Raw genomic sequence first — 18,963 nt, 5'->3', positions numbered from 1 at the left:
ATATCATATAGCTCCCATACAAATAATAAAAATATATAAAAGAACAATCAAATAATTAAGCTGCAAATCGTCATAGCTTCAATGTTTTTAAACATATACGCAAGTAAATCATAATTTTAATGTTTTCAAAAATATTTAATTCTTGCGATAGCTGCAAGGGTATATGAACTTCGGCTTGCCGAAGTTTGCTTTCTTTCTTGTTTTTTTTAATATTAGGAAACTTTTTCTAATGTTCTGTGAAAGATGGGAGAAGTGTACGTTTAAGAGCTGATTTCATTGGTTCTGTAAAACGATGCTTTTTAAGTTTCATTTTTTTTATGTACCTTCTTTAAACCTTTATTTTTATACCCTTGCAGAGGGTATTATAATTTCAGTCAGAAGTTTGCAACGCAGTGAAGGAGACATCTCCGACCCTATAAAGTATATATATTCTTGATCAGCATCACTAGGCGAGTCGATCTAGCCATGTCCGTCTGTCCGTCCGTCTGTCCGTCCGTCTGTCCGTCTGTCCGTCCGTTTATATGCAAACTAGTCTCTCAGTTTTAAAGCTATCTGCATGAAACTTTCCCAAAAGTTGTCTTTCTATTGCAGGTAGTATATAAGTCGGAACGAGCCGGATCGGACGACTATAGCATATAGCTCCCATAGGAACAATCGGAAAAATAAATGAAAAAAAATTATAACTTTGCTGTTTTTTAATTTTTTGTTTAGTTCTTCGACATTTAGTAATGGTTAAATATTTCCGATTTACGGTTTAAATTTCATCAAAATCGGACGACTATAGCATATAGCTCCCATAGGAACAATCGGAAAAATAAATGAAAAAAATTATAACTTTGCTGTTTTTTAATTTTTTGTTTAGTTCTTCGACATTTAGTAATGGTTACATATTTCCGATTTACGGTTTAAATTTCATCAAAGTCGGACGACTATATCATATAGCTCCCATAGGAACAATCGGAAAAATAAATGAAAAAAAATTATAACTTTTCTGTTTTTTAATTTTTTGTTTAGTTCTTCGACATTTAGTGATGGTTAAATATTTCAGAATTATGGTTTAAATTTTATCAAAATCGGACGACTATATCATATAGCTCCCTTAGAAATAATAAAAATATATAAAATAACTATCAAATAATTGAGCTGCAAATCATCATAGCTTCAATGTTTTTAAACATATACGAAAGTAAATCATAATTTTAATGTTTTCAAAAATGTTTAATTCTTGCAATAGCTGCAAGGGTATATGAACTTCGGCTTGCCGAAGTTTGCTTTCTTTCTTGTTTTGCTTAAGTTTTAGCATAGCTACTCAAAAAGTTCTTCTACTTGTATTACCACACTGTTCATTGAATATTTGCTGGCCCTTTTTCTTCCTTTAGTGTTTTCATGGTATCGCCTTTCTCTTTTTTCAGATGAATCCATTCTGTCCGAGGACCCAACGCCCGCAGAAACAACGCATCATGGGGGCGGCGGCGTGGGCGGGAGCGGCAGCTCCAGCGGACTGGGCACCGGCGCCAGCACGGGCAGCGGACCGGAGAAGCAGTCGACGCTGCTGATACTCGCCGCCGTCGTGGTGATAGGCGCCGTCGTGGTGACGTCAATTATCGTAGCCGGCATCGTCGTGGTGTGCCGGCACCGGCCGCGACCACCTGAGCCGCAGGAGGTGCGCAAGAGCATGCGGTGAGTCTTATCCTCCGGTTGGTGGGAAAACTAATAATGAAATTGTTTGCTGCCGCCGGCATGTGTGTCTGTGTGTGCAGAAATAATTACGATATTATTTATGTGGGGCACGTGACTGACAGTCGAGGATGATGGAGAAGAGCCGCGTGGGAGTAGTGGCATAGCATACTTTCTTGCGCATTCCTCACTTATGCTTATTACGCAGAAAGTAATTAAATGACAGCCGCAGAGAAATGGCCGCTCAATCAATGGCCAGCAAGGGCCAGGGTCCTATTTTAAACTCACCTCGCCGGCAAAATGGCGAAAGGTCGAAAGGGCAATCTGGGGCGGGTTCATTAAGGCGATCGCCTAAACAGTTTGAGGCCGCCAATCGATTAGAGCCGAGCACGCACCTGCCCAGTAAATTAGGCTTAGTCTGTAATTAAATTAATTAAACCTGCACCTGACGACGAGCCCGCCAGCCTAACGGGGTCGCAAGTCCAACGGAAAAGAATGGCCGTAAACGAGGTCCGGAAACGGGGCAGTCGCAGCCGCAGCCGCACAAGTTTCCATTTAAGATAGGAAATCAGCGCCGTGTCCTGCCAAAAGGGTCGCGTCCGTGTGCCGTTGGTGGGTAATTAAGCAGCTGCTGAGCTGCTGTACCCTCTGCCCGCTGGCTAATTAAAGATAAACACACAGTGCAGCCCCTTTGAATCGACGCGGTGCACGTCCGTCTCGACACAGTACAGGTCACACCCCTAGATGGGATGGCCTTTTTCCCTGATTCGGGTCGTGCGCTGCCCACGCTGATTGCTCAATAATGAATTCGGGCAACCACTTCAAAGCTGAATCCAACGAAATATTAATTATAGTTGCCGAAAATAGTCGCGGGCACATCAAAGCGAACGGCATGCGGGTCATTAAGTGGTCATCACAACTGTCAAACGCGCTCCATGCCTTGGTGGCATCGTTTTCCTGCATAAATAAAATCTGGCGCACCTGTGTGCACCTCCCATTCAGTTCGATCGCATGTGCGTCTATGCATAAATTTAAATGATTTGCCTCTTGCGGCAAAGTATTAGTGCAAATATTTGATGTGCACGAGACCAGTAACGAGTCTGATAAGAGGGACACAGATGGAGTGCGGTGTAATTAGCGCTCCCGGCGGCAATCGGCTTATATTTAATTTAGAATGAACCATTGAGATGGCTGATTTTAAATTCGAGGGTCCTCGAGAGAAATGGTAATATTATTGCCAATATTTATCATTTAGTTGCAGTGTTGCTGGCGAAAACGCATTAAATCCACTTTGAAAAGGTGCTCAAATCGAATATTGCGCATCCGCCATGTGCACCGGCAACTGTTTGAATTTATTTTATTTTCTGGTTTACCACCTACCCTCCCCTCCGGTGAAAAGTTGGCAGAGTCGCTCCCTCAGGTAATTGCGGGGTTGTGAATGTTGCTGTTTGTATTGAAATTTGAGTCGCCTGAGAGCCGGCAGCTGGCTCAGTTTGACCAGTTTGCTAAGCTGCTATTTTATACTCTACCAAACGAGCGGCCGCACCTTGGGAACTATTAGCCCCTGAACTTTTTAATGGAATGTGATGACTATTTTCAATGTCTGTGTTTTTCCCTTTTTTTTGCCTTCGTTTCAGGCCGGCGAGAAACGATGTACCGAGCATGTACATCGAGGAGGACGAACTCAACGAGCTGGAGGAGGGCGGCGGTCGAGCGGCGGAGATTAGGGCGCGCGTGGCCCCGCCCAACGCCCACCACTGCGGAGGAGGGGGCATGCCGGGGGTGGGGTCGAGTGGCGGGGCCATTGTGGGCGTGGCCGGACCCCATCACTACATCTCCGAGAGCTTCATCCAGTATGCGCAGCCCAGCCTAAACGGTACTATTCCAAAATCTATACTCAACAAGCTGTAGTCGTAGTCGTAGTTATATCTAGTGAAGTAGTCATCAATTTACCATGTAGTTTGCATCCCCATTTGGTTTGCTCAAGGACTTTTGAGTTGCGACTCGAGTGCGCTCTCGATATTATTTTGTATTTGTATTCGTATCCTTAGCTTTAGCTGATTGATTTGCCCAATTGAATTTATAGCCTTATGTAAATAGTATGCACTTGCCTGTACATACGTATATAATATACACCTCATGCACACACACACACACACTGTTAATTTGTAGTCATTACGTAGATTAGAGTTTAACTTCATCTTGTTTAGTCAGAATGCCAAACGAATAAATTATCAAAGCGTTTTGGAATGCACAAACACGAATTTATTTCTGAAAGTTAGTCTTGCATACTCATTGTTTTCATGGTTTCCCAATTGCGCAAAAATTAATTTTTAATTAAGTACTTGAACTGGCATGTGAGTAGCTTGTGTGGCTGAAGCGGAGGAGATCAACGCCCACATGTTAAACAATTAGGTTGGCTTGAGTTCGCGCTAATGATGCGGTTGAACACCGAATTGGTTGCGAACTATTGAGTTCGAACCCATGTAAATGAATAACTAATTGCCCCCCATTTAGCATTCACAAAAGTAGCTTATGACATACGAGTACACTTTTCCAATTAGCGCAGATCAAAGTATTTAATTTCGTTACATTTGCGTTGAATCGATTTGGTTTCGAATGAAGCGATTAGTTGAAGTGTCTCTATTTGGACGATATTTCTAATTAGCCGGGCACTCGAAGTAGCCCACAACCCACCAAGTTCCCGCCTGACCTAGCCATAGCTATCTACCCCCTCTCCACCACTCTGTCTTTCTCTACGACTCTGACTCTGTACTCCGACACTCCGAATATCTCTGTAGGTAGCAAAACACTCTACTTCAACTGTCTTAATCCTCGACTTGAGGTTGTAAATACCTTGCCCAGTATTTAAAGCAATGTAGTGCCCCACACGTAACCGAGTGCGGGTCCATCCGCCGAGTTGTCCCTGCGAGTTGTCCTGGCCGAGCCCTCCTAACTGTTCCCGTTGTATCCATCCACCCAGGCGACGTGCTGCTGCCCCTGCTCGTGACCTCGTCCAGCCAGCCTTGCAGCACAAATACGACCGTCTCGAGCGTGGTCCTGGCCATGCCCCACAGGGAGAAACTGAGTTGTCCCGGACCTGCGAGCCGAAACACTGCCTGGCCGCCCCAATGTATGCAAAGTAAATTTTATGTAACTAAATCTGTGCAGCTGCAGAGCCAACAACTGAACCAAAATCCGAAACAGCAACAGCAACAGACACAGATGCTCGTTCAGAAGTTGAAGCAGGAACAGCTGCAGTTGCAACTGCAGCAGATGGGCAGTCATGTCTAAGCTGAGTTCTCTGTCGAATTTGTCATTTGGCATTTGGCAGTGGAGGGGAGATCCCTCGCAAGTATTTTTAATATGCCCCACCCAAGAACATTGCCACAGTCTTGCTCCATTTCACATTTTAATTTGTCGTCCATTTGGCATCCCAATTTACTTTTGCTTGTTACGTTGCCACATCCCTGCATTCACATGTCTATCATCTGATTTCCTTTATTCCCTTTGTGCATTCGTAATTGTTTTGGCTTGGCTTTGTTGCCATGCAAATGCCGCAAAAATATCCAGAAATATCCTTTTATTTGTGGCATTTCCTCTGACGAATTTGCTAACTCGGTTTTAATGCAGCAAAGCCGGCAGATAGGATTCACAGACACAGATATCAAATCAAAGCTAATTGAAGTACATGAGTTTTTTGCCAGCCATTCACTTCGCAAATCAAGGCTATATACACATTAAACAAGCGCATCGTTGAGTGCAGGCAAATATTGTTTTTAAAAAGGATAAAAGCCGCACATCGCCTAGACAATGGGGAAGTCTGGTGGGGATGGGGCTGTTTGCTCAGCCTTTGCTTTTTGTTGACATTTCTGTTTATTTCTCTCCAACCATGTATTCTCCATGCCGCTTAGCAGCCGCTTTTGAGTCACCCAGTGCAGTGATAAGTCTTTTTGGGCTGTTTCGCATAAATTTCAGAGCGCAGCAAACAAACATATGTACTAGGGGCGTAAACATGCCTTAGACAGCAACAAATTTGCAAAATATTTTGCTGCCTCAACCCTCTCATGCCCCATGACGACTCGCCCTCTGTTTGCTGTGCGAGCTCAGGCAGACTTTGTTTTAACTTTGAATTGCATAAATTTTAATTATTTCGGAAGCACTAAATTAAAACACAAAAATAAGCACAAAGGCACACAAACACCACAGAGCTTCACTGCCTGCGTCTGACGTGCCGACATGCTGGCAAATGCAAATATTATTTAATGGGCAGATGTGTCGTATACGTGATATTATTGCCAACTGTCTCTCTTTTCCTCTCTCCATCATTCTGTTGCTTTTGGCCCCCGATGCGTGAGTTCAAATGTCACAAATTAGCTAAATTTGATTTTGTCAGCGATTTTATTTTATATTTTCATTACTCTCAGCCCATCCTTTTGCTCGTAAATATATATATATATTTTTTTTTGCACTACCCCTCGGCAGCCTGTTTAATTTATGTGCGCTGGGGGGCTGTTCGGCTGACATGACACGACGAACACACCCACACTCCATCACATTCGCAAATTCCCGCCCCAGTGCTGCCCTTTCACCCGGCAGAACGTAAACCAAGTCAACTGGCTTACAAGACACTAACAAGTGCCAAAGTCGGGCCGAAGTACGCCAGAGGAGCGGTCCAGAAATGTTGTAGCTGGTGCGCCAAGACGCCAACTAAAAACAGACAGTTTGGGAACTGTCTTGGCTGGGATTACACTGAGCTGCAAGGCAGCTTAAGCTATTCAATCGCACTCTGATTTGGCAGAGAAACTATTAAGCCATATCGAGCATTTCATGAAGACCTAATCATGTCACAAGAAATTTAAAAATAATAATAATAAATACAATACTTTTAGTCCAAATTCGTTGGCCGATATAAATAATGAACTAAACATTTGAAGCTTTCAATAAATTAGGTTAGGTTCATTGGGAATAAGAAAACATTTAACAATATTATTTTTAATAAGCCACATACTTGCTTTAAAATTATGAATGCTATTGGTTTTTCCTGGCTTAATGATTTCAATTGTCTAAATATTGTGGACTTTTAATTATAGTTTTTCGTTGCCAGATTCAAATTAGTCAACAATCAATTATTATTCATAATGATAATAATTAATGAATAATACTTATTTCGAACGGTTTAAACTAAACTAAACAGTGTCAATTTAGGATAATACATTTCCCTTGGCTGCTGCCTAGAAATTCATAGTCCCCACATTTACACAGCGATGTCAAATTGAAATAAAAAGGTCCTGGAAAGAGCAAAACGCTTTCAGCGCCGTAACTCAAGGCAAACAAGTGGGCCACTGTATGTGCGTGCATACATACTCACGGCCAGGAAAAGACACCCATTCGCATCTTTACATCTCGGCAGTTGCTGTCATTAGCCAGCATTTTTAATTGCATATGCCGTTCTCGCTCGCGTGCTCCACCGTACAGGTGGCACCGGGACCGAGGGACCGAGGCAACCAAAGGGCAAACCCCCTTGAGCAGTCAAATTCGTTTGACTTTTTTTAGCCCACAGTCATCTGCGTATATACTCGTAGTAGTTTGGGCGATGGAAGGATGGTGAGGAACTGCTTTTTTGTGCACATTTGTTTCATTTCATGCTGCTCCATTCATTCTGCCCAGCATCTCTTTTGCCTCATTGTTGCTGTTTGTCTTGCTGTTTGTGACTGTATGTGTGTGTGTGTGTGCTTATGGTATGTGTACGCGAGTCAAGAGTCGCGAATGTCTGAGCCACGTTTGTGTGGCCTTCGTCCTTCGTCCTTTTTGTGTGAGTATTTGGATTGTAAGTAATGCGAGTGGGTTGTAGGTGCTGGATGGTAGATGGTAGGTTGTAGGTTCCATGTGCACTCCAGCGGCACTCGTCTAATTAGACAAAGTTGAGACCGAGCCACACAGCAGCCACTCGAAATGAGCACACGGCGCCATTTGCTGTGGCTATACGGCTATATGGCACGGTGGCATTATCTTAAAGACTCCTTAAAGCACATGTATGTATCTGCTCCATGCTCTTACTTTGATGTCTCTGTCATGCCACAAAAAATGCCGCAAAATTTGCTTGAGCAACAATGTTTATGCGGCATTCGAAGACTTACACAGTGGAAAATTGCTTTCAGCCAAATGGCAAGTGAATACAAGCTCGGTAAGCCCCTCTGCAGGACCCTCGATTTTTAAGAGGATTTTAGCCGACCAAAGAGAAGGCTGTGAAGTGGGTGCATTTCTGAGCTCTAAAGAAATGTAGACATTTTGTGGAATCCCTTGGTTTTTAGACCAACATTTCCAGGAAATTTTTTAGCTTCCTTGATTTGTCTATACAAACAGATTTACTTCCAAGAATTCAAAATTAAACAGATTTTTACAGAAAGTAAAAACAGAACATTTATTTGGACTACGATACAAAAGTTGACCAATACTTTTATTGGTAAAAACAATGCTTTGAAACAACAATTGAAATTGATCCTTTTAAAACTACAATCAAAATATTGTTCAGATAAAAATAATAGTATGCCTTTCCACAAAAAATTGTTATTCAAAAATGAATGACTTTTAAAAGTGTTGCCGAAAGATTTTTCAAAAAAAATGATTTAAAAATCTTTGAAAATTTTAATCACTCCCTAATTTTTTCTCTGTGCACAGACGCACACGCTCTTCTGAATGCTCAATGTCAACGCTGTTCATTCATTTGTCGCCGCACTTCCGTTTCCGCCCCTGCGCAACCCCCTTTGGCACCATTCCCTTTAGGGGTCTTTTTTGCTTTCTGTTGGGCCAACCAGGCTGGCAACATTTTTGCGACTTTTGACATTTTTTAATGCTGTCAGGCATGGCGTGAAAGTAAACGTGAAAGGCCACAACCTCCCGAACACACCAAATACAACGAACACACACATAGACGCACTAGAGAGTTGCCTTAGTTTGTGCGTCTTTATGGCTCAAAGACGCCACACAAATGTGACATAAAAGACGATAATAATAAAATATCACAGGGTGCTCGGGCCGGGTGCCCGTGCCACGTCAAATAACAAACTGCAAAATCGTAAACAACAAGCGCTAGATGACGCTCAAGATTCACTTGTAGCCAGGCGACACAATAAGTCGGACCACAATAAAACCGACCGACTCGCACATAAATTCCTGCGAAATGTGCCATAAAAATTAAGAAATTGTTGAATTATTGTACGTTTACGAGCGGAAGGGCGAATGGGGAGCGTGGCCAGTAAAGTAAAGTGAATATTAATATTGAAATGCTGCTCCGTTAAATGTTGTTGATGTTGATGTTGATTTTTCTGTTTCTGTTTCCGTTTTTGTTTCTGTTTTTGTTTTGTTTCCGTTTTTCAGTTTGTGTTTCAGTTTCAATTCGTTGTTGTGCTGTTCATATTGCTGTTTTATTAGATGCTATTTGCTTTGTTATCAGCGCACAGTTGGTCACGCTTTCGCTACGTATTTTGCTAATGGTTCTCTTTTCTTTTCGCCGCTCAAATAATAATTTGCAACTCTATGTGTAATATGATGTCATTTTGCAAGTGTTGTGAATCTGAAAAGCAATAGCAACAAACCAAACAAGCCAAACTAATCGGTATAAACATTTTGCCTTTGTTTCTCTATTCCCGAACACCCACACACGCCCATTACTCACTCTCACATGAATTTATGTCTCACCCAAAACACACTTACACACAATCACCCAAACACATATCCACATATGCCATTGTTGTTGATTTTGTTTTATACCAACCAACCAAAGTGTATATTGCAGACCCGGATCTGATATTGCCGCGCGGCGAATTGGAATTTACGACTCTGGATCCAACGCTGAAGTAATTGTAAAAAGTAATAATAAATATCTACCATAGTGAGCAAACGCAAACGCAAGCAGACAAACACTCACGCGCGGTGAGGCCTCATAATTCACGGGCATTTCATTAAACATAGCTGTACATTTTTAGCATAAATTTAAATGCATTAGCATAAAAGGTAAATCGTATTTCGTACGTGTAAGAGGACAGGCAAGCAGATAGGGATAAGCCATTTTGTAATTGTCAGCCATTAAGTGTCACGCGAACTGCGAATTGCGGAGTCAAAATCAAAAAGAAAACATAGAACCCCAGAAGCTGCGCTATAAATACGCTACAAACTTGTAACTGAAATCAAAATATAAAACCTGTAAATAGCATACACACTCACTTACACACCAAACACTCATTTTGCTGTTGCACCATCGACTGTACATAGAGAACGGGCAAACATTAATCAAACTGCATTTAAATGTTAAATATTAATTGTAATTAAAGAACAACTAACCGGTAAGCCTGTAGCCAAGTAAGCCGTGTGTATTGAAAGTGTAATTAGACTCATGGAGCCAACATCAGAGTTTTCACCAGGTGTCTGCTTCGGATGTGTGCAAGTATCTAGGCAATGAGCCAATACATCCATTTATGTCTGCATAGCGATATAGGATTCATAAGCAGTTAAAGCCGTATCCTGTTGCTGTTTGGTAAATGAAAACCTTTTAAACAGTTCCCAATTCCTCTGGGCCTTCTCTTTCGATCAAATATCTGGCAGTTTCAGTAGCTATTTATGGCAATTCCATGAATATTCTATTACCACAATAAGCCGAACTGAAGGCGAAGATGAAAAACAACCAAAAACAAACACCAGCCAAGTGGGCGATGTTCGAGTGCATAATGAATAAATGTCGAGTGGGTCAGAGCCCACAAAAGTTCCACTCTGACACTCTGAGAGCATTAGACCCAAAGTCAGATACAACACAAACAATAAAAGCAAATTCAGTGTACATGTTATAAATAACTAAAGTAACCGAGCAAAAGTACGACCTAAAAATAATAATAATAATAATAGTACGCCATACAGTTTACACAATACTCCAATGTAATTCGAATTCTAATTTCAAATATACAAACATAAAGTGAAATGGCAGACTAGCAAAATATACTGTGCGTATGCGTAATAAAATAAATTGAAATTATATATATAAATAAATATATAGATACATCTACATGGCAACACCGGGGGCAAAACATCCGTCTTTCCCCCGCCTGTCGTTCTCTGTCTCTGTCACTCTGGACAAAACCAAACTGATTGTTTTTAAGCAAACTTAGATTAATAAATAAATTAAATTTAAAAACGAACGAGAAAAGAAAACTTTAAAGTGAAATACATTAAAAACTAAGTCGAAACTACTGAGTGTGTTAATAATAATAATAATAATACCGAATACTGAATAAATAAACAAGATTCAAAAGAAACCAAACGAGAGCAACGCCCAAGCCCTGTTCAAATCATTTCCAATTACGCGGGCGATTCGGACATCAAAGCGTGGATTAATGCCGCGACCTGGTCGAATCCCATTTAGCCCAACTTCGTCCTGTGGCTAAGTGTTATTAATGCGGAGCAAATCCTGCGGTGCAGCATCCCCGTCTGCAGCCTGATTGCCACTTGAGGCGCGTAATCGAAACATCGGCAAGGCGGTCGGTCAATGGATACCGCCTTCATTACTTTGCACAAGGAGCCTTCACCCACTCCTCATGCTCCTCATGCTCCTCATGCTCCTCCTGCTCCGTTTTTCCCCTTGCCATTGATGCCTTTGCCATTGCCCCAAAGCCAAACACGAGCTCTCCGCCCAAAAGACGTGGATTCGAATTAAGGCTGTAAAGCTTTTGGGAGGCGTCAGCATCGGAGGGCGGTGTCGGCCCTGGCATGCACAGCAGATTAAAACAGTTGGTGGGAAATTTGCTGAGCGTGGACCAACGCCAACTCCCAAGAAGGTAAAGTTTCCAGGGAAACTTTCGGCGAATGCTAGTCTGTTTGTCGTAATTTGTTGCACTAACTTGGATTCTGGGCCATTCAAAGTGAGTAGGAAAATCGATTGGTAATCCAACACCCAGCTCAAATGGTATTAATATTCATTAACTTCTAGTTTAAGTATTTAAGTATGTTTTCAAAATGTAAGTTTTAAGCCATATGTTCCAGAACCAGTTTGCTTGGCAACGAAAGACCCTTTTCGTAATTGGTTGCCCAGTTTTTACCGTACCAACTTGACTCTCGGACCACACAAGTTGAATTAAGGGAATCGATTGGTAGTGGAAGAACACCCTTCCGAATTTGCCTTATGAATGCCAAGACCTGGCCAAGCCGAAGCTTAATTTCGAAATGCTGCCCGGAATCTGCATTGTGGTCTCGCCTCTGCAAGCCCCCTGCTGAAGTATCCCCTGTAATTTCGGTTGGCACGTGCGGATTTACTTTTCACTCTACTTTCCAACTTACCTTCGCCACTGCTGTTGTTGTCAATTTTATAGCGTTTTCATTTGCTGGCCAGCGCTCTCGTTGCAGCTTCCCGGGCAATTGCCAGGAATTTTAAGTTCCAACCTCGAGCTCTCCTGTTTCCTTTTCCGTTTATACCGCCCAAACGCACTTTGCAGCACCCGGACTGAAAATAAAGCCACATAAATCCGAAGATTTCCTGCCAAGTGCTCAAATCGAAATGGAATCCAGGGTCCAGGTTCAGTTGTCCCACTTCTGGCAATGGTTCTGATGATTCTGCTGGAGTGCCCGTCGCTCCTGCTCCTACTCCTTCTCCGACAGAGAGTGACTCCTTCCGGAGCGGGCTTAAATAAATTAAACGTCCGAGTCCTGGGCCATTCAAAATACCCCGTCACACTTGAAATATTAATGCCTCCAAACAGCGTTTCTCCTTTGGCCATTATTCGACCAAATTGGGCTTTTTTCAAAGGTTAAAATCTTGCATCTGTGACTGTCACTTTAGATATTATCAATATATACAGATGATAAATTAAGAGGAGCTCTAAATCATGGATTGTTTTATCGTTTTTTAGATAACTTGCTCATGAACTTCACTTTTTATTACAAGCTGGCTAAGTGACACCATTAATTATTAAGATATCCAATGCCATTTTATTATTAAAGTCCACAGTAAAAAGCTAATCAGGTTACCAAAGTTAACTTACTTGGTAGACATTTACAAAATTGAACTAAGAAATTTTAACAGTGCAATTTAGTATTTAAAATTCTTGGCTGGCTCAAGATTTGGGTGATTTATAGTGCCTATTTTTCTTTTCATTAAAAGACACTTTAAAAACCTTTTAATTTTATTTAAGTATTAAGTATTACTAAAAGTATTATTTTTCTCTTGAAAAAAAGTAAAAGTATTATTTTTCTTTTGAAAAACTATCGTTTTTAAATAAAACTGATAAGGTAAACGTAATGCAATAAATTCTAATATTTTTCAAAGGCCTATTTTAACCGTTTCTCTTGTAAATTACTTGTCCCACAGCTTATGGCTGAATGTCTAGGAAACGGAAAATGGCCACTGAAAAGGCCAGTTTCGAATTCAATTAGCAGTCGGATGGCCGAATGGTTGCCCTGGCGAAACTCATAAGGGCTACGATTGAGCCCGGTGATTATTGGCTGACAGCTGCAGCTGAGAAAACCACTTCTCCACATCTGACATTCTTGGCAGACATAAGAATACCATCGTCGCGGCACAGCTCCACAGCTCCAAAAACGATGTGAAGGAGGAGGAGGATGCGTATGGGTATAGGGTTGCGAGGTGGCTTCCAAAATGCCGAGAATGCCGTAAAAATGTTTTCCTTTTTGCCAGCCTGTTCCTTTTGTCAGCAGTCGTCGTTTCAGCAGATGCTAAAATAATGATACCGGCGCCTGCGAAGCGAGCAATCAGCCCGCTTTTCGCATCTATGCCAAGGACATGTGGGCGGAAACGATGTGTGTGCGTGAGTGTGTGTGTGTGGGTGAGTGGGAGTGGTTCCATTGTTTTGAATACAGCCACGTGTGACTGTGTGTGTGTGTGTTCCCGTTTTTCGTGTGTGCGAAATGCATACTTCAATTTAGACATTTTCAACGTTTATTTTGCAACAGCTGCCTTAGGTCTACGCGGAACGAGAACTCTTAAAATGCTGAATTTATTATGCACTCCGGCTCTTATAAGTTGATATTTAAAGAAATCATTTTACGGCGGATGCTGTGTGTATCCTGCTGCTGCTTCTGTTGCTGTTGCAGTACTGCTGCTCCTGCCGCTGCTGCTCGCTTATACAATTTAAAAATCGCGACGCTTTTTGTATGCAATGCAATTATTCTCCATTTACAATGCACTCAGTGCGAAGTAAGCAAACAAACAAACAACGGCTTGAATGGGATGGTATGAAAGGGAAAAGGGGCAGCGGGGGGATAGGGGCGCGAACGAGCAGACAAGTAAATAAAATTGCAAATAAAGTAAAAATGTTGAAATGCCAAAGAAATGCACGGTACATATTTTACATTTATTCATTCGCTGATTCTGATTCTGATTCTGAACCTGAATCTGCTTTAGCTTCTGCTGTTGCTTTTGCTCCTGCTCCTGCTGCTCCCCATTCTCCTTCTCCTTTTATCCATGGACAAAAGCGACGATGGGCGGCATGTCCTCACGCCTGTCCCCTAGTCCTGGTAAGCCGAGCGTTAATAACAACGCTTATCTGCGGCATTAGGAGCATGCCAAGCAGCCAGCCCAACCCGACGAAACCCAGCGACTGCGACAAAAAATGATAATGAAAAACTGAAATAAAAGCGCAGCGGCAGCGCCAACGGACAAACAAACAACCAAACAAATAGACGGCAAAAAAGAATACGAAACAGGCGAACAACACAGTGCGGAGCTGAACAACTGAACAACTGAACACTGAGCGGTGAACAACTGCTCGGGGTTGGAGGAACACATAATTTAAGCTGCCGTTGCCTTAGCAGTTTCTGCTCCTGCTGCTGCTGCTGCTGCCTGCATCGCTGCCAGCGTGACAACTTCAACTGACAGCCGCAGAGCAGAGCCATCATCCATTATCAGCAGTTGGCCATCTTAAAGTGCAGCAGAAACAACAGCAGAGCCAAGGGGTACGAAGTCGACTTTGAAATACCCTAGCCCTGGGGCAATAAACTCACTTTGAGGAAACTCACCAAAATACAAACGCTTTAACTTAAAATACTGTGTGGCTCAGAAGCAGCAATTTTAAAATCAAATAATATAATATTTTTTTAAATGCAAAATATGTATGTTTTTATTTGAAAACTCAGTTATAAGATGTAAATTTTTGAATTGAAAAACTAAGTTTTAAAATTAAAATACGTTTGTCAAATATTGGTTATAGAACTTATTGCTTTTTTCCAAGGACCATTTTTGCAAAAGATTTTGCAGATTTTGCAATTTAAACATCTTTAAATCCAATATCCAATATTTGTTTTTTGAACTTTAGTTAATGAAATAAAAGAAGCCAAGTGACCAGCAATTTTGTTGTGAGTAATAAATTGAATTTTGCCAACCGTGTAGGTGAAGTGCATACGTCTGCTAGGCACCCTGCATAAACCGCCATTTACTCCAGCATCAGGACAGGAAGCAAATGGAAAAAAAGGCAACGCGGACAACGGGTGGCCACAACAATTGCAAAAACAGCAGCAGCGAGAGAAAATGTTGCGATGGCATTGTTTTAATGCATTTGGAGCAGCAGCAGCAGCAGGAGCAGAAGCAGCACAAACAGCAAAAAGCAGAGCGAGGATGCGGGCGCAGGTCGGCGGCTGTGTCAGGATCCCGTGACGATGGCCCGATGGCAATGGCCAGGGCGTATACGGACTGTATGCCACATTACGTATACGCCGCGCTCTACTTACAGCCCGGATCGCCAGCGGCATTGCCACACTTCTGCTGGTACGCCGATGGCCCCGGCGAGTCCTTAACTGTGAACGTCACGTAATATCGTTTATTGCTGTCCAACTTTTCCGCGGGCAGTGAAATAAGCTGTTTGTTCTTGCCGTGCGACAACTCCAGTGCCACCTTGTGGTTGCAGCGGTTGCCGCTCGCACTGCCGCCCGTACCGCCTGCCCGTCCGCTGGAGGCGCGACCGCTGGTCAGGATCTTGGGCAGGAAGAAGCTGCTGACACTGCCGGTTTTCTTGTACGCGCCAAAGCCGAACTTCGGCATCGTGTGGTGATTCATCATGGGAACTGCAATGCAAAAAAGAAACGGTTGACACACATTAGATTAATGATTGGCCAGATGATCGCTGGGCACTCCAATGCATTTCCACGACCTGACAGGTGTCCTGCAGGACCAAAGCGACACTCAGTTAAATTGCATGGACAAAAACAAATAGTAAGGAAATGGAGTAGTCGAGCTAAGAGCCATTTCGGCTGGGATTACTTTCTACTTTCAGCGAAATAGCTGTGCTTAAACAAGGGCAAGTGGATGGAAGCGCACAAATGAATGCGTTTTTAATTTGGCATAAGCCGGACGCATCGCTTTGAGGCGCCATCTACTTCTCCATCTCCAGCTCTCGCAGAAAAACGGGCCAATGAAGATGTAATAAAAGTGGAAAGCCAGAAAGCCGGGTCGAGAATAATTTTAATTTGCCCCGCACTGAATAAACTGCTCGTAATTAGGATTTATATTTTTATGCCCTCCAGCTGCTGGGCAGATGCTTTGAATTCGAGTGTCCGTCGTGTCCGTCGTGTCCGTGGTGTCCGCTCCGTCCCACGCTTGACCCACTGCCGACTTTGCCGGCGAAAGTGTTGCCAAGCCGTGGCCCAGGCGATTTGATTCTTTAGCCCGGCCAAATCCTGTCTGGTGCCATTTTTCACGCTTGCACGGAGCCGCTTAAAGCCCTCTAGCAATCGGGCCAGCAAGGCTCGCTACACAGAAAAAAGTTTAAAAAAATTGGTTTTTATTTTTGCATCGGTTCTAAAGCTGTTAATTCAATGTTTTTTTTCTAGTGTGCAACAAGCCGATTATGTTCCACAAATGTATAATAAAATTTATTTTTGTCTTTTTTCAAATGTCCATCAAATCTGGGCTTTTGTTCAAATAAGTTTTATTTAATACCGCATTTACAACTAATCCTCCATTGGAAAACATGGTTGAAAATAAATAATAAAAAAAATCAGGATAGAATGGCTTCTACTTTTGACGTATATAAATAAAATATTTTTACTAAAATATAAGCTATCATATTTTAACGTTTGAGCAACTAAATATGCTAAATGCTACAAAAATAACTAGTGTTTTTAATTAGTTTATAAGGGAGTACAAAAATTTGCAATGAAGGTGTTGTTGGGTGTTCTTTAATATTTAAAAATCGAATTATTTCCTTCAAAGTTACAGAGATGAACCTTAAATTTGTATACGGTTGCAACACTTGAAATCATAAACTTAAAAAAAAACTCAACAAAATTACATATGGGATGATATTTAAGTGGCTCCATTGTTTATGAATTTTTTTAATATTTGAAAAAAATTACTTGCTGTACCACCGTAAATTGAATTACTTACTGTAAGCGGCGCAGGGGATTCCCGTGTAGGCGTGGGCAGCATGAAGGCAGCGGTGTGTCTTGGTGGTGCACTGCAGCGCCTTCTCGTAGGCATTGTAGTCCGGGCTCAGGCGCCGCTCCGCCTGAAAGTAGGGAAATGATTGGATGAGCAAGTCGGATGCTGCGGCACTTAATCTTAATCATCTCCCACCTCCTCGTACACCTCGTTGATGTTCTGGAAGTTGTTGGTGCCCGGTCGCTGCAGTCCCTTCAGCGTTTCGTAGAGGAAGAGCTCGAAGTTCTTGAACGTGTACTCGCTGAAGTTGTAGCGCCTCAGCCGCGTGCCCGTTTCGCCGCCCAAAAGGACACAGGACTTGTGGTAGTCGTCCACGGCCCGCTTCACCAGCACCGCCTCGTTCAACTTGCTGGAACGAATCTGCAGTGACTTGAGCTCCAGCAGATGCTGGAAGATCTTGCGCTCCATGTAATATCTGCGGACGGAGAAAATGGGAAGCCATAAACAAAGCTTCTGAGAAAAGCGCAGTCTGAGCTCTTTGTGCCCGCTTCCCATTGTACCCATCATCAGAATCAGGGTCTGGCAAAATAAATGTTAGCATATCTACGTAAAATGTCATTTTGATATTTGGCGAGTCAAACAAAGGAAGGGCCGCCTGCCGGGCTGCTGACAAAGGACCTTCTTCTACTGCTCGCCAGCACTTCAGCTGGAGCGCAATAAAAGGCATCGTGTTATTAAAATTTCAAAAATACTCAAATGCGTACGCGGAAAAAATTATATTAGTAATTGAGGATGAGAAGCGAGCTTAAACGAAGCGAGTCAAATTAAAGCCACCAACGGCGCCATAAAATGTTATTAGAAATTTTATTAAAAATTAGACAAACAGCGAGATCCGGCGCTTTAAAAGTTGCTCCCTTAAACTCAGCTTCGGGCCAGCGACTCTTCTAAATCAACTGGCGTCCAAGCCTTTGGCCTTCCGCCAGAGAAGCGCATTCACCGAAAAAACTAAGCAAATTTGTCGAGGGCACTTGGTGCGCAAAAAGCTGGCTGCTGAGCGGCGTTTTCGAAAATTGTTTACCCAGCGCCAGCTGTGAGGAAAGGAGGCGGCTTGACACTGCTCGCCACTTGGCTGCGCAGCGCGAAATTATGCAAAACAATTTGACTTTGAAACAAAAGTTCATTGCTCGTTGGATGGATGGATTGAGGGATTGGGGGATTGGATGGGGGCATCCCACCAGAGAGAGAGAGCCAGGTAATAAATAGGTAAGAGTGCTTGTGAGCCAAAAGCTGCGCAATAAATTGGCCAAGGGCCGCGAAGAAATCCCGCAGCGCGACTTCAAAGCGGTCTTCCATCGCTCTTCCGGTTGTTTGGCTGCCACAGTCGCCAGTTGCCCCGCCAGTGGTCATCTTCATCACCGTCTTTATCATCATCCCAGCGCTTCTTATCCTGGCCATCATCATTCCATTACCATCGTCATCGCCATCGCCATGGCACTTGTTTGCCGAAGCGCTTTTCAATTTTACGCCTCGCTTTTGGCTCCGTTCGGATGCGCTTGAGTTCTTTGCAAGTCTTTCGCTTTGTGCAAATACTTTTTCGCAATACTGTCCTTGGCATAAATTTTTTTTTGCCACTCTTGTGCTACTGCTACGGCTGCTGATGCTGATGCCGCTGCTACTGATTTCCGTTTCCGCCTAGTACAACTTTCATTTCATTTTCTTGTGCGCGTTGATTTTGTGTGGCACATTTTTCCACTGCCAGTGCTTGCAGCAACCAACTGTCCCACCGACCGGACGACCCACTCACTGAGTGACAACCGCCCAACCATCAGCCGCCCAACCATCCACCCAACTCTTCCTGTTTGCGACACAAATGTGACAGGCAAAAAGTGCACGCAGCGCCAAAGTGGATG

At 42.9% G+C, this 18,963-nt stretch overlaps 2 protein-coding genes across 6 annotated transcripts in view; one reads left to right on the top strand and one right to left on the bottom strand.

The window, feature by feature from the left end:
- LOC108147163 (neural cell adhesion molecule 1) overlaps positions 1-10,990 on the top strand; it is a 69,559-nt gene extending 58,569 nt beyond the window's left edge. Inside the window, exons 15-18 of one of the 3 annotated variants that reach the window (XM_017273496.1) lie at positions 1,413-1,680; positions 3,315-3,553; positions 4,661-4,810; positions 9,476-10,990. In XM_017273496.1, coding sequence (XP_017128985.1) covers positions 1,413-1,680; positions 3,315-3,553; positions 4,661-4,810; positions 9,476-9,540 — 722 coding nt within the window. In that variant the 3' untranslated portion in view covers positions 9,541-10,990. Of the gene's footprint in view, positions 1-1,412; positions 1,681-3,314; positions 3,554-4,660; positions 4,811-9,463 lie in introns of all 3 variants that reach the window. The other 2 variants (XM_017273495.1, XM_017273494.1) reach the window with 2 other exon arrangements.
- Positions 10,991-12,967: 1,977 nt separating this feature from the next.
- The window catches only part of LOC108147281 (ankycorbin), a 30,735-nt gene continuing 24,739 nt past the window's right edge, over positions 12,968-18,963 (bottom strand). For all 3 annotated transcript variants that reach the window (XM_017273698.2, XM_041709512.1, XM_041709513.1), the window contains 3 exons: positions 17,249-17,528; positions 17,060-17,180; positions 12,968-15,738 (listed from right to left, as the gene is read on the bottom strand). In XM_017273698.2, coding sequence (XP_017129187.1) covers positions 15,398-15,738; positions 17,060-17,180; positions 17,249-17,528 — 742 coding nt within the window. In that variant the 3' untranslated portion in view covers positions 12,968-15,397. The remainder of the gene's footprint in view (positions 15,739-17,059; positions 17,181-17,248; positions 17,529-18,963) is intronic.

The sequence above is a fragment of the Drosophila elegans genome, unplaced genomic scaffold (assembly GCF_018152505.1).
Source record: "Drosophila elegans isolate 14027-0461.03 unplaced genomic scaffold, ASM1815250v1 contig_476, whole genome shotgun sequence".
Taxonomy (NCBI): Eukaryota; Metazoa; Arthropoda; class Insecta; order Diptera; family Drosophilidae; genus Drosophila; species Drosophila elegans.
Note: the sequence above shows the minus strand (reverse complement) of the source record. Positions and strands in the feature narration are given on the sequence as shown.